Source organism: Spea bombifrons, chromosome 2 (assembly GCF_027358695.1).
Source record: "Spea bombifrons isolate aSpeBom1 chromosome 2, aSpeBom1.2.pri, whole genome shotgun sequence".
NCBI classification, from domain to species: domain Eukaryota; kingdom Metazoa; phylum Chordata; class Amphibia; order Anura; family Pelobatidae; genus Spea; species Spea bombifrons.
The window spans coordinates 122,840,204-122,860,649 of NC_071088.1; the positions used below are offsets into that span (position 1 = coordinate 122,840,204).

Consider the following 20,446-nt stretch of genomic DNA (forward strand, 5'->3'; position numbering starts at 1 on the left):
TCTCCAGTTAATGGAACCCCAGGGAGCCAGCTCTCTACCCCACGCTCCGGAAAATCACCAAGTCCATCACCGACCAGCCCCGGGAGTCTGCGCAAACACAGGGTACAGTTCTTTTTTACATTTCTAATGTTACCAAAGATCCATTATATGTGCTCAGTGCCTTAAGCTACTCTTCAGTACAATGTTTCACATGTCGTCAAAGTTATGTGTCAGTCACTAGTGTTCTGTGCTAGATATTAGAAGGATAACACACATGATTGATTACATATGGATTAAATGTATGTGCCATCTTAGCAAACTGGTGCACATGGTAAAAAAAACTAATATGGTTCCAATGGTTATTACTAAATCATATTATACAAAGATTACTATTTTCCGATTGAAAATATGGGGATTTATTCAGAAATGACATGTTATATGATGGAGCAAATGGTATCACAGGTAGGTTCAGTTACTTGAAAGTATAACTTCTAAGCAGGTTGTTACTTCTTCCTCTGAGATAGAATATTAATTACATGGATTGGTGTTGGGTTTTTCATTCTAACGTATTTGAAGATTTTTAGTAGGGAAATCGCCAATGAACCTATGGCTTTGGTGCTTGCACCCTGTTTTCCAACAACAGTTCTAGAATTTGGGAAGATGCTGTCCACCTACTCTCATGGTTTATAACGATTCCCGCTGCAGTGTCTTATCCTTCCCTACTGTACTAAATATGACCTACACAACAGAATGGAGAACTACAATATGAGGTCCATGCTAAAGTAGCTTTGGGAGTAAAGTGATTGCTGCCCATACATGCTTTTGTGAGTGAAATGCTAGCTTTAACCAGGTAGATGAGCTGTATTTTTAAAATATAAATGTTTATCATATTCACAAACAGCCTTTATTTTAGGGAAAAAAGTGCTGCAGAGAAACTGGCAGTTCTCTTTTGCAAAGGTGCAAGTACTCAGTTGTGGCAATTATGGAAATGATGTCCCCTTCTTGCCTTCCGCTTTCTGCCAGTTGAAGTGCTACTGTTGGCAAACTGAGACTTAATCAGTACTGTAGCCTTTCCCTAAATTCCCCCAACAACCTGTTTCACTTCCACTGTGGGTGGGCAGTCGTTGAATTGTTAAAATAATAAAAAGTATGCTCCACCACAAGTCCGCTCATCTGCATACATGACCCTGGCCAATAGATGCCATAATCCACTTGCCTATACTACTAAGGGACCAAGGAACCAAGGGGTTCTCCATCCCTATGAACCACGAGAAAATAGGTCATTCTGCAAGAGGATGGTAGGAGGCATCCCTTAGCGTGTGGGTAGACTGTGGTTCAGTGAGGTTTTTTGGCCCTGGGGATGGTACACCCTTGACTCATACATTACAAAAGCCCCGTACCCCACAGCCTAGGGCTGGATGGTTTGGTTGGGGAACTGAGGGGATATGGACTGCATAAATTGGGTATAAGGTTATTATTACTCATTGTTTTATTATAAGAACTAGCTCGTCACGTAACAATAAAGATTTACAGAAACACAAGGTGAGGAGGGCCACGCTAAAACAAGCTTTTTTTATTTTGTTAATCACTACCAATGCAGGATATTTTGTAAGCCAAAACTGTTTTTTTTTTTAGCCCATTGTATTTTTTCCATAATTTTGATGTGAGGGAACCAAAGTCATATTTGTCCCATCATAAAGCCATTTGTTACCAATAACACACAGTCCATATAATGGACCCTCCATAGTCCGAGGTGTATATCTATTATCTGACAGTATAACACACAGTGTTATAAATAGCAATTTTGGTGATGTTTGAAGAGGTCTAGCTGCCATAGCGCATCTGTTGTTTGAAACAGTCTGTTACTATGATAAGGCAATTCTTTTTAAACTTTACACAAGATAAAATAGGCATGCCCAGCGCAGGCTGCTCTTCCTTCGCATAGTGTGCTGTTGGGATACTGTCTAAAGCAGTGGGCCAAAATTGAGAGTCCAATATTCAGCATGAAACCAAGTGTCAGACCTCAAAGTGCCAACACTGCATGTTGTTTTCAACTCTCCAGAAAATACATAACACACACAAGCTGATACGCAATCTAACTTAAATTCATACATACATACATACACACACAAACATACGTACACTTACATACATCACACAGCTTGGGAGATAGTTTTTTTTTTTTGCAAGATACATAAGTATATATATTTATATATACAGTATATATTCTGTGTGTGTGTGTGTATATATATATGTATATATATATATATATATATATATCTGTGTGTGTGATTCTGTTGGGGGATAAATGCAGCAGGTTAAAGAATAATCTGCATTATGTTTAACCCTTCTTTTATTCATATCTTGAGAAAGAAAAGTGCAATGGCAGCAGCACATGGGTTAAATCTGAGATGTCACCAAACACCCTGCACCTATCTTGTTAAATCTAAATATATATACATATATATGCATATACCTTGCACCCATCCAGTTTACTCTAAATGTTTATAAATATATTTATATTGCAAGGTGTTGTCAGATGGAATCCATGTGCTGCAGCTGCCGCTATCTCTCCTCTTTCTCATTACCTCCCCCTTCTCTCTAAATCTTCCCTTTATCTTTCTCTTTTTAATCTTTCTCTCTCCATTTTCTTACTATCACTCCTCCTGGGAGCGTGAGGTCTGTTCCAGCGTCTCATCGCGGTGCGCATGGGTTCAGTGCTGTGGACCGGGATGTGACATCATATCCCTGCACTCGCCATCAATTGCCGACACGCTTTGTGAGGAAGCAGTGTATTTTAGGCCCATTTTAAAAAATGGTCAGTTGGCTACTTGGTCACATGCCACAACAGAGGCCTTGGCCGTGCCTGTTGTGGCACGCATGCCATAGGTTTTCCATCACTGGTCTAAAGTATGGAAATTAGGTAAACAATGGCCCCAAAACATACCATGATCAATGTGTCTGCAAAGGGGGGATGCCTCAACATCTGTGCCATTTTGGCCAGTTCTCCCACTTTTCCCACTTTTCATGGCCCAGTGTTATACCAAAGATACATCAAGGGCCATCAAAACCCTTGGAGGCCAGAGAGGAGCATGTGCTGATCTTGTGTGTCTGTGTGGGGTTTATGGGGTTCTGAGGACCCCAATTATTTTGAAATGTATTTTTGATACTAGATCACACTAGCCCATTTTATATTTCTCTAGTTTATATAAAGCTCTTTGTATTGCCCACTGGCCAAACTGACAAACTAGAATTATTACATTTTTAGAGAAGAAGAAATGCATGCTCTTTTTTGCTCTCTTTTTTATATTCGGTTGGTTTTAGCCCAAAGCACCAACTAACCCATTGAACATCTAAGAATTTTGTTTGAAGTTGCTCAGACTTGCGTGCATACAAATGGTACAGAGGTAACCCAGTTTCAAGATTACATAAATATGCCGAAAGCAATCACCAGGAACAATTCTGATGTTAGCTGAGCATCCATTGTAGACACGTTTTTGTATCTGTAAAAACTAGGTGACATTAAAGAATCCAGCCTGGAGACTGAAACCTCATGTTCATAATTACATGCTCTAAAGCAATAATTGTAAAAATAGTTATTTTGAACGGCATCTCTGGTTAATGAAATCAGCTAGGAGTTGGATCCATGTGTACGTGAATCAGTGAGTGTGTATGCAAGTTTATATTAGTCTTGTGCACATGGACCTAAAGAAATTCCTACAAATTTTTTGTTATTCAGAAGCAAAATTAATTGTCACTCACTTTCTGTCACGCTCTCTCTCAATGTCTCTCCACGGTTCCACTTCTTGTTTTGAGCTTCTTCTCCTTCTTCCTGTTCTACGTGTCTTCGTTCTTTCTTCTATGTTGATCCGCTTCTCCCGGTGATCCTCTGCATCACCCTGGCCTCCTAGAGACCTTCCTCGTCAGACTCTGTCATGATGATGAAGTGCTCCAGAAGACCAGGGTAGTGCAGGGGATCACCAGGAGAAACGGGTCAACGGAGAAGAAAGAAGACCATGGGAACGTGAAGGAGGAGGAGAAGCGGAGAACAAGTAAGTGAATTTTTGTGATTGATGGAAACTCAGGTAATATTTTTAAAATTCTGGTAAACTGTACAATCTGACACTGTAAAATTGTTTTCAAATTGAACCCTTGCAACTATGGTATTAGGATTATTAAAATTAATTAAATCCAGGCCACCCAAGTACTACATAAAACACACTAAAGTAATTATGCTTGAATGTATAATTTAAGTGATAATTTTGTTTAATTACTATGTTAACAAGTGGGATATTTTGGTTATACTAGAACTTTTTTGGGCTCTTCTTTATAAGAGTTCAGTAATATCTTTTTGTACATTCAATATACATTTAATATGAAACCAACATGAAATCCCCATTTACAGCTCTGGGCACCATTGCTTGTGCATTATGATATTAAATTAAGATATTTAATATCTTGTGCCTTAATTTATGCATTTTTTGAAAACATATTCGGTGGTCCTTTTTTTTTACATCCATTAACATGTCTTTGTTAAATTATTTTACTTCAAACTGATGTTAGCTTATTATATTTATTTCTCTTTGTAATTGCATGGAAAAGTTGTAAATGTGGGCTAAAATAATGCGTTTAAGATTTACAGAGACTCTTTTTGAACCAAAATGTATTAATGTTTTAATATTGTTTGTAAAATGAGAAAAATGAACAGCAAGGGTGGCCGTATTTTTTTATTTAAATCTCTTTTTTTGCTGCTGTTGATTAAGGCAGAGGGGGTCTCTACAGCTTTTTAAGACTAGTTTCACTTAAATGAACGTATTTTTTCGGTTACTTTTATCTTAATTGGCTGTCCACAGGTTTGGATTAATCTGCTCAGATGCACCTGCCAGACTTTGATTCTGAGTTACGCTTGCTAACTGTGAGTTTGAGAGGTCATTGCTCGATGTGTGTGCTGTGGGTTGAATCGATTACTGATGAGTATATTAGCCATCTCATCTTTTTTTTCTCAAAATACTAGTTTAAAGGATGCTATTTGTAGACAATTTTTTTCAAGGTTCATTTTTGAGTTCTAGCAGGTATAACACCCTTTCCATTGATGAGTAATTGATTGTAATGCGGGAACAGAGTGGGCCAGATGTGGGTTGGAAATTAACTGATCTCCCATGAATTCTCCTTTCCTTCACCCTATGAGCAGCTTGTAATGAATTTGAGGGGAGACCCAGAATGTACTTTGCTTAATGACATCATTCAAGTACAATCTACTTCTACAACGAGATGTTACAAAGTTTCCCACTCACAGTACCATTATCAAGCTTTCAATGCTACACTAGCAGGGGCAATACATTAAGTATTTTATTTTAATTTATTATAATTATTTATTGATTTGTAAAGATATTCTGCAGCGTTGTACAATGGGTAAAAAGGACATAACCAGTTAAACCAGTTTACAAATAAATTTACAAAATAACTTTATCAATTGGCCTTTGTTTTTGCGGTACTTTTATGATAATATTACCATAAACTTACCTTACAACATCAGCTACCTTGGTTTAAACCACCCTTTAGGCAGGTGCAAGTTTAGATGCAACAGTTTGTGACAGTGGAACCCTACCTTCCAATGCTAATAGTAAAAATAAGTATTTCCAAAGATATATTTTGCAAACCGAGTGCCTGGAGTATAAAATGTTTTATTGATGTTTTGTATGAATCAGCCTCTCGCAACAGAATACTTTGATATATGTATATATATTGAACCCTACAGCCGTTTGAAATCTTAGCTTTACTTACAACTCTAGGTGCCATAACTAAAATAATCTTGTGCCAGTGTTTGACTCAATTCCATTAAAATAATTTAGTTAAAGTGTGGCATGGTTAAGACTCCATGCACCCTTAAACCACATATGTGTTTAAATATCCAACATCTGCATGGTCATACCATTTTGTTACATTCACTGTATTAGACCAAGCTACCAAAAAGCTGTGGAAGAAATGTGAATCCGGTTGCTTTAGTGATGCTACATGAAGGGCAATGATCCGGCTACAATTCTTCTAGGAGAAGGGCTAACATGGAAAACAAAATCACAACTCTACATTTCTGCATTACAGCTAGTTATTTTTTTCAACAGAAGCTGTTGGTGTTGGAATGAATGCCCCTGGACAATTATAGCCCCTTGCCTCATAAGGTTTCACTACTCTAGGAGATAGGGTAATCTTCACAGCTTGACTTACACATTTGTGGCCACGAGCCTCGTAAGTCTCATGACTAAGGCATAGCCAAGATACCCTCCCTTGTGAATGTAAACTATAACCCATAATGTAATCATCCTGTAGCCCCCATGGGTACTGTTGGCTTTTGAGCCCAGGGAGACCCAACCACCATCATAGCCAGCTCTGCCAGTCACACCTCCTTTTTTATCAACTAGCTGCCGTTCACCAGCTCAGATGGAACATAAAATCACAGCTTCTATATGTTTTAGATATATCTTGACGACAAAGCAGTTGCGCTCAACTAAAGCTGATGACAGTAGTAATATGACGATGAAACCTAATTGTGTTGTAGATTCAGTTTCTTGGATAGAAAAGAGATATGGAATAGAGAGATCGCTTACCCTATTACAGTATGAGCTAGGGTGAAACTGTTTTAGGCAAGTGTGGAAAAATGCTGTGTCAGTTAATGGTTGTGGTTCGACCTACATAATAAATTGGTGCTCACTAGCACCTCTTTGGTATAATTGTTTAATCATACATCTAACTATATACGAGACTTAGTGTACCTAGAAGAATTGATGCTGTTTTGAAGGCAAAGGAAAATAAATATTAATTTGGTTTAGATTTTTCTTTGCATTTTGTTAAATGATTTTAAATTGTGTAGCACTGCTGGTCACTCCACATAGTCACAGTGTACCCAGAAAATGTGTAGTAGAGCCCTGCGCGGGACTACTTTTTTAATCCCGCTCCCGCCCGCTCCCGCAATGTGGGTGTTCCGCTCCCGCCCGCTCCCGCCACATTTGTGGCCGCTCCCGCCACATTTGTGGCCAATCATGCCCGCCTCCTTACCTGATTTTCCCGCGCAGTTCCGCCCGGCTGCCCTCGAGTTGTTCCCTCACGGCGTCTCTTCTCTTGCTCCGCCCAGGAACAAGGCGGAGTCACAGAAAGTGACGTCACATCACGTGACTCCGTTTTGTTCCTGGGCGGAGCAAGCTAGGAGACACTGTAAGGGAGCAGCAAGAAGGCAGCCTTGCGGGACTGCGCGGGATTACCGGGACCCGTAGGTACAGTGCCTGACCGCCCGCTCCCTCCCGCAGCCCCAGCAAGACCGCCCGCGCCCGCAAGTTTTTTGGCGGGTCCCGCCTCCCAGTGCAGTGCTCTAATGTGTAGCACTCCCTCTGCTGGTCACTCCACATGGTCACAGTCTACCCAGAAATTGTGTAGCACTCCCTCTGCTAGTCACTCCACATAGTCAGAGTCTACCCGGGAATTGTGTAGCCCTCCCTCTGCTGGTCACTCCACTTAGTCACAGTCTACCCAGGAATTGTGTAGCCCTCCCTCTGCTGGTCACTCCACATAGTCACAGTCTACCCAGGAATTGTGTAGCACTCCCTCTGCTGGTCACTCCACATAGTCACAGTCTACCCAGGAATCGGGTAGCCCTCCCTCTGCTGGTCACTCCACAGAGTCACAGTATACCCAGATACCAAATGAATACCCTACATTTAGCATTTTAAGACACTAAATTCTGTCAGTTCACTAGAGACAAAGTAATAAATTAGTAATGCAGCCTTATTGTGTCCTCTGCCTGGAGTTTGTGCTATCATATGAATCATGGTTTTGGGTTTTTTTTTTTAATTTCCTGTTTTTCTGTTTCCCTATTTTTCTGTCTTCTTTTTCGATATCTGTTTTGAAAATCACAAACAAGAGTATTCTGGTTCACAATAACAAGAATTAATAATACAGTCCCTTGAGCCTTATGAATAAGACCTATTGTATTGAGGGTAGCCAATATTGTTTTCCATTTTACTTACTTTATACAAACCTTTCTATCTACATGTTTCACTCACTAAATTCTTGATTTCTTTATGGGAAAGTTCTACAAACATGTTTCCTAAAGAGGAAGTGAGTGTCACTGATTACTTGTCACATAAAGTGAGAATGTTATAGGCTACAGTGAGCTGATCCATCGTTTAAGGTATCTTTTATTTATGTTAGGACAAGAGGTCATCAGTATATTATATGTAGCGTAATACATTGCATTGTATGCATTTAATTTATATCAGGGTTCTATACATTCTGCCTTCATTGTCTAAATTACAAACACACGGATGTATATGAAATCCCTCTTGTGGTTTTTTGCAAGGTTGCTAGGCAACAGGAGCTAATACCGAAAATACATTTCCTTTAGTTAAGAATGCATGGCCCAGTTTTTTCTTCTATCCATGGTTTATCTTTCCAGCTTCAGTTGAGGAAAGTCTCGTTTGCCAGCCTGCTTGTTTTGACACGTAGAAAAACAGATTTGGAAAGAAATCTTTGTGCCACACTTTGATGCTAGGCTTGTTTTAATGACAGATATGTATGTCGAGACTTCTAAACACTTAGGAAATTCAGCATAAATTGTAACCTTTAGCATAACTGCGCTTTCCTTAATGCACTATAGTAATTACAGGCACTTGGAAAGTTTCGAGATGAAATAATTGGTCCTGTGATCTTTTTTTTCCTCTGTAGTCAACCTTTTCATGACCAGTAATGATGTGTTATGCATATTAAACAGAACTGGAATTATATATTGGACTAGCGTCCTTTTCAGTACACTCATTTATCTACAGGATCTGTCTTATTTTAGAGCAGCAGCAGCAGATACCGTATCGCTATTACAACAGGGGACAGTCAATAGGAATAATGACATTAAAATTGACAATATACTGTTTGGCAGTAAGATTAACGCACATTAACACATACTGGTACAGAAGGAGAAGGAGAGGACCCTGCTCTGATTGTAACCTGTATACAGTAGTTGAAGACAGCCTGCAAATACAAATTAAAAAGCTTTTTTTGGACCCAATCGTGATGATGTCAGGAAACCATCATCAATGCCTGTTTATAGTTACAAAATAATAACTCTCTGCATTTCATTCCTGAGAACTTTCCAGAAGTTTTCCTATGGGAGCTTGAACTAGGTTGAGATAGCCCCTATTACATCACAAATGAAGCAGGAGCGGACAGAGTCAGGGCCCCCAGAGCCCCAGTATTCAGCACTCATTTTTACCGCTTGTCTAGAATCCCCAGCAGGTGTAGGAACATTGCTCATGGTGGACATTTATTGGTGTGTGTGGTGGACAATTTAGTGATGTTCTATGGATCTTCACAAACCTTGTCAAAGACACTGTTGTCCTCGTACGCTTTGTCTATCCATGATCCCCAGTAATAGCTTCTTGCTTTGTGGAATACTAATTTTTAGCTACCGTTAATTGTTCTTGGTATATTTCATAGGATTTGGCATATTGTCTACAACAAAAATAATAAATATTTTACTGGGAACATATATAGCACATGTGTGGCATTTAAGAAAATGAGTATCAAACATAAATAAAACACTATTATGTAGTTAAACGAATGCAACTATGGGCTTGAAACATTAAAAAACTCCAGATGCAAATAAATGTAGCAAATCATTTGCATATTGGGCCAGCCTGATGTCATCGATTGTGGAAACAGTTATTCACTGTGTCTATGAAAAACAATGTTTTGCTGATAAATGCAGGTTAATTCAATTACTAACCCTTTGAAAATTCTGTCTTAATAGAAATTAAAGTAATTCAGCTAGGTTATTAGGTGCTCGGGTTAAAATGTATTGATCAAAAGTAAACCAATTATGACAACTGAATAAGAAAGACCGGCATGTATATTGAATGCTTTGGTAGCCAGGTTGACATTAGGTACCATAATACAAAATCTTGATGTTCTTCTGTATGTTGGTCTCTTTGTTAAGCTGTGATCATTACGGCTTTTAGAATGTTTAGTACTGTCTAGAATGAAAAGAGAAAAAAGTCTTCTGTGTCCTTGTTTATGTCAATTTTCTTCAAACTGCAATTTAAGTAAAAAAAAAATGTGAAAAAACGAAAGCATACAAAATAACAGGTGAACAAATCTATAATACACTTCATCTTACAGGACCTGTATCGTCACCTGTCTTCGGATGATTTGGATTCAGTAGGAGACTCAGTTTAAACAAGAAATGGAGCATTGTTTCTGGTTTGTGAATCGGTGACAGTTTTAATGTAACTAATTTAACCATCGACAAAAGAAGAAGAGCAAAAGCTGCATCAGGTCCATGTCTTAATTATGGGAGGAATGAAGGGGTGTTTGAGTAAGCCTTATCAATTTAGGGTTAAAATAAAAAAAAAAATGAAAAAAAGAAAAGAAAATGTCTGGTTGAAAAAAAAAAAAAAACTAGGACATTTACATTGATTAAAGATTCCAAAAAATGATGTCATAATGATTATACTGCAGTCTGCTTTAGAAATAGGTAATGCCTGGGCTCTTTCCCAGTGTAATTAAATAAAAGATTTGGCCCGTAGTAAGTCATGCAGCATACTGCAGTTATTGTGGTTCTAGGACATCATATTTTACAGAAAAGATAGTTTGGTTGCTAATATTAATTCCAGCAGTTATCACACTATGTTTTCATCAGACCCATGTCCGTTTCCTCTGTCACTTTTGTCCTTTCTTAAAGACAACATTGTTAACTCATTTTATAACTGACTTTGCTTAACTTTTACTCAGAAGTAAAGTCACGCTTTTTTACCACAAAAGCACAAAAGAATTGTAATATTCTATATATATATATATAATCCATATCGCTAGAGAACGAGTAGTGTTATTTAATATGATGTTTATGATTTGCTAAAATCTACTTTCCTACGGTTTGGATATAAAATACCCCATGGAAATGTAAAAGCTCGTAGCTAGGAGTTTTCATTCAGATAAAATCCAGGTTTCGTCACAACCAGGATTCGTAATTCGCTCTTTTACATTTTGCCACACAGTATTTTGCAATTACTCCATATTATCTGGCCATGATTTTTCCCCCAAAAAAATGTTTTTACCAAAGTGTAGTGCTTCCCTTGTATGAACGATTTCAATTAGTTATAAAGGGTCAGTTCTGTGGATATTCCTAGATGGACAAACACAATCCTCTTTTTCCAGATAACCCCTTCATCCACCCCACGTTACGCGGACCGACCCTGCAGCTTTTGCATCTTCGTGGTTCACTAATTTCTTTGCTATAACCTAAGGATTGTCAGAATAAGTTAATTGTAACCTACTAACTAAGCTGGCCCGTCATGCTTAGCTGTCGGTGAAAATGGACTAATCGGTGATTCTTCTGTGCTGTTTGAAATGAGACACTGTGCTACTTCATAAATAAACTCCAGATAATCATGTATAATCATGTATAAGCGGCAGTCTTTTATCACCGTACATGGGGACTTGCCCTGGAAGCCCTAGGTATTTCAACTGATTTACTGGTGGGGTGGAGTGGTGTTTGGCCCTTTCCATCCATTATGCCTAATATCGGCCCTTGTTTTATCACAATGGGGGCTAGAATCACGTCCAAGTGCTAAAGCTCCCACATGGACCTCCAGTGGTCCTTGGAGTTAAACTTTCCTGATCCATTTACCACTGGTTAATATAAATCCCCAATGAATGTAAACTGAATAGCTCTGCCTTTACTTTAAATGATTGCATTAAACGGTCCTTTTTGCTCACTTTTGTCTTCTACAAGAGAGGCCTGACAACCTTTACATTAGGGATGCACAGTCCTGCCCAGGAGGGGGGCATTAATTTCCAGATAAGACATAAAACTTGCTTAATATTGCTCAACTAACTGTAATATTTGTACATGGTTGTTGTTTTTTTTTTTTTAAAAAAACTCATAAACTGCTTGCCCTTTTGCTCTCCTCCTAGGCAGGAATGAATGTCTCTGATCCCATGTAGTCTGTCCTGCCACCATTCTTAATGCAAAAAAAAACAATCTGCAAATCAGCAAATGTAACCAAATACTCAATAAACTTCCATCTGGTTCCTTTAACGAGGTATTTAGCTTGTTTGGTAAAAACGCTGGTAAACAGCCATGTTAAACAAAGGACCTCATTCTGTGCACGGTGATCTGAGCAGGCCTGAAATGGCCATCTGGCTTTCAGTGGCAGATTGGGTGCTCCGGTGTGCAGTAGCCGGCTGGATATGCCTAGCCACGCTCCACGTTAAAATGGAACATGCGGCTTCTCATATCCAGCCATCATCAGCCAGCAGCTTTAAAGTATCAGGACTGCCTTATCATCCCACCCAACCCTGAATCTAAGGGTCAGTTATATAGCGACACCATGGAAATATAAAGTGGGATGGGGCTGTTGGGCTCCTACCCATTATCTGCATATTTTGAATCTACTTCAAACATCCCATACAGACTAGCTTTATTTTCCAACATTGATTGTGTGAGAAACGGAGGCTCTGGTATTATGAATGAACCAAAGTACCACCAAAGTATTTCAATCTATTTACTCACTAATAATCATCTTTATCAAAAAGTTATAAAAAATTCCCTATCTGATACACCAGGTCTCAAATTATGATACGTGATATCTATTAAGAAATCCTGATTAAGAAATAGAGAAAATAAAAAATAAAAAAGCTAATTAATAAATAATTAATTAAAAATATATATATATAATTAATTAAGGTACTGATTTACATATAACAATGAGCGGTGTCTGGGCAGACTACACTTTTGTTAAAGGTAATCACGCATACCCCAAACTCTCAAATCTTTACTCTAAAATATGTATGTTTTTTTGAAAATGAACCATTAACACAATTGTTGTTGTCAAGAGACTTTCCATTGCTTATTTGAGCTATATTGTTTTTTTAATGTTTAAAGGGGATCATAGATTCTATAAAGACGAGATATGAAAGTTCATACTTATCTTGCCTTACTGGCGATTCACAGGGTCCCAAAAAATACCTCATCTACGATGTAGCCTTCTAAAGTGCATCTCCTGCGAAAATTGGGGCAATATCACCAAGTCCTTTTTTGTGTTGCTGCAATGACCCTATGAAGTTGGTCATATTTACTATATAATGGGAGAGAGATTGATATTTCCTTAAAGAGGTGCCCAGTTTCTGGGCTCTACACAAAGGGACATAGGGAAACAAATAATGTCACAAAAAAGCTTTGGTAGATTTTAATACGAAAAAGGTGTTTATTTGGGACCCTGTGATTCACTGTTGAGTAATATATGTCTGTGTACGGTCTTCATGATGGTTCCCCTTTAGAGGAATATATGTATATATGTGTGTCATAAGGTATGTTGTGGGGCATGTTGAAACTATTGTTGCTGCACAGTTATGAAAATGCTTCATCGATGTTGATTGTTGGATTCAATAAAGTTTTTATGTATACGTTACCATATGTATGTTGCTTGTAAAGAGGAACTGTCACATCTGAGGTAAAACCAGAATTCAACCCTCCGCTGAAAACCATCTGCAACCTGTTATTTTTTAAGCTTTGTTTTTAGGATGTTCAGGCGTCACTCGCCTGCACTACCTGTGAAACCTGTGTTTTAAATGCAAATTTCCATCGATTCCCCACGATCCCTAACGACACTCCAGCTATCGGGCCAAAAAGGAAGTTATAAGATTCTAATTTCTTACTATTATTTTTCCATTGTTTTAGAAGACAGCACATACATTTCTGACTTTAGTGCTTTATTTCCATTCTTTTAGTACCACCGTAATTATGAATATAATGTAATTATGAAGCCAGCTTTCACATATTACACAACAGAATAATAACAATAATAAAAAGTATTTATTATTATACGTAAGTGAAGAAATACATGAAAGATGTATGTGGGCGTGCAAATAACATAGATCTCGGATAATCTATAATGTGACATTTCCTCTTTAAAGACAGCCTGGTTACATGTTGGCTGTAGTCAATTTATAGCATTGCAGAAGCTACACCTTCCATGAATCTCAGCAACCAAATTCTATCTGAGAATCATTGTTCATTAATTTATGGACAGCTACTTATATGTGTTTTTTTTTCATATATATATATAGATATATATATATATATATATATATATATATATATATATATATAAAACCTTTGACAAATTGGAAGCACATGCAACTGTACAATTCATGCAGATTTAAAGTTTTTTGCTTAATGAATAACCTACAAAGTCTTTCTGGCCGTATTTTGGCAATCTTTCTGTAATAATTTAATTATTATTGGAAAATTATCATGAAATAAAAAAAAAATAAAGGCCTAGATTTCTCAGTTTGCGCTCACCTTGTTTTGTTCCACAAAAGTACATTTCTCGTACCATAAAAAGTGATTAAAAGTAAATGTCAAAAACATGTATTCAGCGATAGGAGTCTTTGATTATAGCATCTGTAAAATGTAAATGAAAGCACCCCCACCCACTGAGACATCTATAAAATATACAAATTAAAGACAGAACTGTCAGATCCCAAATGTTCTATTGTCAAAACACAGTTTTGACATGGCTTTTTTGCTACAGCTCTGCTAAAAAAAAAAGTATTATTAACCTTCATTTATAAAATATTTGCCAAACCAAATGTATTTTGTAATCAGCCACTTGCCATGATTGGCCATAAAATGTTTTTTTGATTGTATCACCAGTTGGCTTCTTTGCAAGTAGTAGCTGTAAATAGTTTCTTATATGGGAACACACCTTACCCTGTATTGCAGGAAGAGGAATATTAACCTTAAATAAACTATCACTTTGTTTAACATCTCATTCATCATCCTCCTGGGTCTTCGATTAATGTCATCCTATCAAAATATCCCTCTTAATGTCTCCAAAATGTTGCCATCTCCGGTCCAGCTTTATTCTCTCATTAAACCTTTTTAATGCATTCTCTTAATGCAGGCAGATCAGATTAATAATACAATTTATGGACTAATACATTTTCTGTAATTCTGCAGCAGAATATTTTTTTCACATGTCTGATAAATCTAGGCCGGCCATTTTATTCTGTTCTCTCTTGGACCGGTTCTTGAATGTGGCATTGTTAAATAAGGAAATATAGTGCTATAATTAAATGTTACAATCTATAAAGCATGATACCTGTCTCTGGTGTATGGAAAATGATTCTCACTTTTATGCTTATACCCCAGGAATGTTTTTTTTTGTTCTGCAATGAGGTCATAGAGATTAGCAGTCATTTGAGTTTATGATTTTGCAGTTGGATGTACCCACCATATACACCGAAGCATACATAGTAAAGCAACATTTATTGCTAATGTCATGTATATTCCCATGTGCACACGCACAGAGATATAAAATAATGACTTGTAATACGTATAGCTAGAGATCTGTAATATTCTGATATATATACCAAAGTAATAGTGAATCCACTATGCGTGGAGAACAAGCTCTAAAAATGTATTAGCATAAACAAAACACAACAAGTGTCATCAATTATAATTTATAATAAGTAAATTAGTTTAAAGATACCTGTCTCTGGTATATATAAAAGTAGTCGACATCCAGGGCTGGCTTTGGGTATACCTAGTGATCTAGAATCACATATACGTGAGTATACTGAGACAATCAGTTTTTAAAAGATCCTGGTCTATGGCTTTTTCACTTAATAGTACGACTCTTTTCTAAAAGCTTATGGTTGGACACCTTTTTCAACTGTAATTTTTTTTTGCAATTAATATAACGGCTCAGATAATACCGATTTTGAACAAAACAGGCAAAGAGGCTTACTAATCATCAACTAAATTGGAACCTGTGCATAAAGCTGTGAACAAGTGGAAAAACAATTTTGCAACTTTGTTCTTGGGGATCATGTCACCCTTACCACATAATCACATTATAACTAATAGTATAGTTAGAATTAACGACATCTGCTCACAGGTGTAAAGTGGAAGCCAAAGTAAATTTTATTTGCTGCAAGGCAAAAAAAAACTGATTTTGTGATACTTATATTTTTTACTTTATGTTTTATAGACCTTGATATTACACCCTTAAGACCATAAGAACCAATATCTTAAGGAGTGTGAATTTTACAAAGTAAATTAGGTAGTCATTGAAATCAAAGGCTGGCCCTACCATAGAGGCAAAATAGGCAACTGCCTAGGGTACAGAGCTGGTATGGACCCTCAACATGGAGAAAGCGAATGCTAGAAACGTTTTCCTGGGCTTCTACAATCTCTAGGGCTAACCTGGCATAGAATGGCTGTTCTTATAATTAGAGACTCTTAAATCTCAGTATTTCTCAGTATACCTGTTTATTTTGCTCCATTGCTCAGGCTTTAATCTATGGCTCAAAAGTTGTCAATATACATAAGAATATAATTGAGAAATGTAGGTTTAAATTAAATATATTATATAACATTAACAAATGACATAAAGGTTATCTTAGGTTATAAGTGATAATCCCACCATTGGAGGACCATCAGTGTAGATAAAACACAAATTGGCATTGCTCTATTAGAGAACACAGAGCACAGAAGTTGTTAATACCTTTATATAGACAACTGCCCTAAACCCCAGGATGATCCATTTCTACTTCTGGCTGATAGACTATGTTTATCTTGTAGGCACTCTGTATATAGACCCCACTGTTCTAATGTCTTACTTCATTTGTAGGATGTTCTAGTTATAACAACATGTACTGGCATCTGCTTTTGTCATCAAAATTGTTGTTTTGTTACAATTTCAAATGATTGAATAATATGAAACAATAAAGGCGAATGGGAAATATTTATTGTGTTTTTGTTATTGTGGGACTCTAGGGGAACTCCAGAACAGTGGACCTTCAGGAAATACATAGCTATTCCTATTTATTTGACATAATATATTCATTATATTTCATCCATATGAGATAGTTCAATTTGTTGCTGACACTTGGGCAAACTCAAAGACTTGGGAGAGGCAAAGGGGGGAAAATTCTGGACAAAAATGTTGAAGATGCATCTGTAAAGATCCCCCAGAGTAACCTTTCAGACTAATTTGCCTAAACGGTGTTGGCATCAAAAACAGGGAAAAATAAAGTATGAAACTGTGATCTTTAGGTTTTTTCTTTTTCAAATATTAAGAAAATTTCACAATCAGAAAATAAAAATATATAAATCAGTATGTTCTCCATAGCTGGTGTTTTATTGTACAATTAAAACCAAGATGGGAAACCTATCTAATTCCTTCTTTATAATGAGATATAATGACCATATAAATAATAACTCTGAACGTCATTACATAAGCTCCACAAAAACAATAGTTGAAGAGTTGAATAATTGTATATGTAGTATAGATACAATGAGCTTTGGAGAAATGTATTTAATCTCTCTGGAGCCTACGTGGCATTGCCCACTCCGTTCCATACCCCATCTACTCTCTACCCATATCCCGTGATGTTTTTTGTTTGTTTGTTTAATATATTCTCTATGTATGCTCTATCCTTTTTCTATCCACTTACCTTAGAGTTTAGTGCCCTAGAAGACACAACCTTCCTGTTTTCTCCTTCACACTTTAGTACATTTTCTACTCACCGTAACAAAACCCAGATTTTAAGTTCCAATTTTTCTCTCAATTTATTCCAAAAAAACACAAAACTGACATTCAAAGCAATTATTTCCCTGCAATTCAAATGCAAATTTCCCATCCAAGACACGCACATTCATTTTCATTAATCCATTACCACAAAATGATGGTATATTTTAATGACGCTGCCAGGCAGTTGGATATTCGTTTTCAGTAACAAGTGATCAGAATTCCAATTTTTTAATTCAGATGCTGACTGGTTTAGTGCTCTTGCAATTTTCTTGAAACCCGAGAATTCAATTTCAAGCCATAACAATTTTATCCTAAACCATAAAAAAAATCTTCAGCCTCTGAGCAAACCAGTTTATAAACATGAAATAGATTTTTAATATTCCCCAAATGGTGCACATTTTCATTTGAAATTTTTTTTTTAATTTTTTTGTCATTTCTACTTTGTTTATCAATAGGTTTGTAATCTAAAATAATGCAGTATTAAAAGTGCCTACCTCATAGCTGCGGGGTTTATTCATAAAGCCCCAGGTTTCAGGGCTCCAGTTTGGTGTACCACAAGAACAACGTATATATATATATATATATAAAAAGCATTCTCAGTAAATTGTAACATCAATGGAGATTCAACTTGGGATCTCAACTCGGAGTTCCCTTAGTGTTTTGCTTTCATTGACAAAAAGATGGAACTTGACGGAACTTAAGAAAAAGGTAAGTGAAAAACAGTTGATAAATTCTGCCCTATTCAGCCTAAGAAGAGACCAAGACGTATGGTACTGGCCACCTCGTTTTTGGTTGTGTTGGTTTGCCCTCTGTTTTCTCCTTGTGTGATAATGCAACATTCGTTGCACTGTTTTATTTTAAGGAGGGGGTGGTAGATAAGTGAAACAGCCTCCCAGCAGAAGTGGTAGAGGCTAATAAAGTGAGGGTATTTAAGCATGCATGGGATAGGCACATAGCTGTCCTGAATTTAAGAAGAGGCCAAAGACTGATTAAGGTCTTTATATGAAGAAAACCAGGCAGGCTAGATGGGACGAATGGTTCTCATCCGACGTCGCATTCTATGTTTCTATGTTTCTATGTATAATCACGGATGCCCCATGCACACACAGGCGGCCACATATCCTGATTATGTTGATGGCACCTGTTCAAATCTGCCGCTCAAACAAACCAGGTTGTAGAGGTCATGTGACCCAGCTAAAACGCATCCACAGGGGATCATAGGTTAAGCCACAAAGAATGAAATCTCATGGAAATTTAGCTGGAACGGTAAGTCATCCTATCAAGGTGCCACAAAAGGAAAAATTTCAGTCTGAGCTGAATGTAAATAAAATGTCATTATGATTAGAGAAAATAATTAAAGGGAAAAATTAGCATTGGGCTTGGGGGTAAAATGTTGACGTGCATCTGAAATAGATTCATTTTAAACATTTCATTTTAATTTGAAATCCTGTATTCCTTTTTTTAAAAAGCATACTGAGTAATATAAAAGGGACAGTCCCCCTTCTGGACCCAAATCACTCACAAAAACCTGTATAAAGAAATGATTTATATGTCAAATTCTTCTTCTACATCTCTTACTCATTTTCATACACAACTATCAATACACCACAAAGTCACAGAAAAAGCCCGGGCCCCACATCTAACCAGACGACCCCTAAAACAAGTGCCCCTCTTTGACCAGTGGAAACGTTGGAAGACATGTTTCAGCGACCATACCGTAAAATAGAATTTAGATACAGACAATATCTACTGTCTAAAAAAAAAAAAAGCTCAAACTCCAGAAGGATAACTATTTCCAGTGTCATTTGGCTGTGGTCTCTCAGCCTAGAATAATGAGCGTGCAGTCACTCCGAGCCATCCATGCCTGCCATGCTGCATGCCTCATGTTGCATGAACACAGTGACAGGCACCATAATGAAGGCCGTTCTACAGTATAAGTGGTGCTACAGGATAGCCGTGGCGAGTTATTATGCAGAATTCTTGACAGCTGCTATAACACATTATTACATTATTAGTGTAGCCCCTTATTTATTATAACACACTCTTCATATTAATTTCACTGTACATTAAACTGATAAAATGACAACGATTTAAAGAATCCCCAGCTGTAAGATATTTATTATACTTTTTTTTGTGTAAGCATGCATCAGCAGCGTCAAGAAGATCCGATTTTCATCAGAAGAAGGTGTTAACATGTTGTTGTTGCTCAATATTTTATGTATTGCACTTAAAAAAGTATTACCGTAGTTTCCATGCAGGTTAGCCATAAACCATTGCAAGTTCACATTAACATGTGATATATTTGCTTACTATTAATATTGTACTAAATATAAAGTGACCTGACACTAATAAGACAGTCCACTAAGGTCTGAGGAACACTCAGGAATACATATTAATCTCTGGATGGGTTCAAAGTACAGATAATGAATTTCTTCATCGACAACCCTCATGCTGTCTATAAAAGCATCAACAGGGTGCAACCCTGCTAAAAATCAGCTTTTGGGGTACAGCAAGGCATTTGTGGGGGTTTTTACAAATGTTAAATATATTAAGATCACAAGCCTGGAAAAATTGTTCCAGTCCTCCCAGTGTTACGAATGCAGACGCAAAATATGTTTAATAGGTTTGCTAGTCTCAGGCAAGTGGACTAGAGGTGTTATAAAAAATACATATACACCAAGTAATAAATCAGTGCATATGTGATATTCACACTGTATGTGGATGGGAAACCACATAATTAAGGAACAGTCCCTTTTTTGTTTTTTTTTTGACACTACATTTACCAAGTCATATATGACTGCCCCCACGGCTCATACAAACAATTTTAACTGAATATGTCAGGTTAGGAAGGAATTCCAGAATCACACTTTGTCTAAGGTACTTGG

At 37.1% G+C, this 20,446-nt stretch overlaps 1 protein-coding gene and 1 long non-coding RNA gene across 7 annotated transcripts in view; one reads left to right on the forward strand and one right to left on the reverse strand.

The window, feature by feature from the left end:
- Positions 1-20,446, reverse strand: part of LOC128474093 (uncharacterized) — a 165,327-nt gene that overhangs the window by 105,795 nt on the left and 39,086 nt on the right. The gene's annotated exons all lie outside the window — the stretch shown is intronic.
- DCLK1 (doublecortin like kinase 1) overlaps positions 1-20,446 on the forward strand; it is a 133,841-nt gene that overhangs the window by 71,939 nt on the left and 41,456 nt on the right. For 5 of the 6 annotated variants that reach the window (XM_053456349.1, XM_053456347.1, XM_053456348.1 and 2 more), the window contains one exon: positions 8-102. In XM_053456349.1, the coding sequence (XP_053312324.1) occupies positions 8-102 (95 nt within the window). Of the gene's footprint in view, positions 1-7; positions 103-10,140; positions 10,957-20,446 lie in introns of those variants that run through there. The other variant, XM_053456353.1, reaches the window with a different exon arrangement.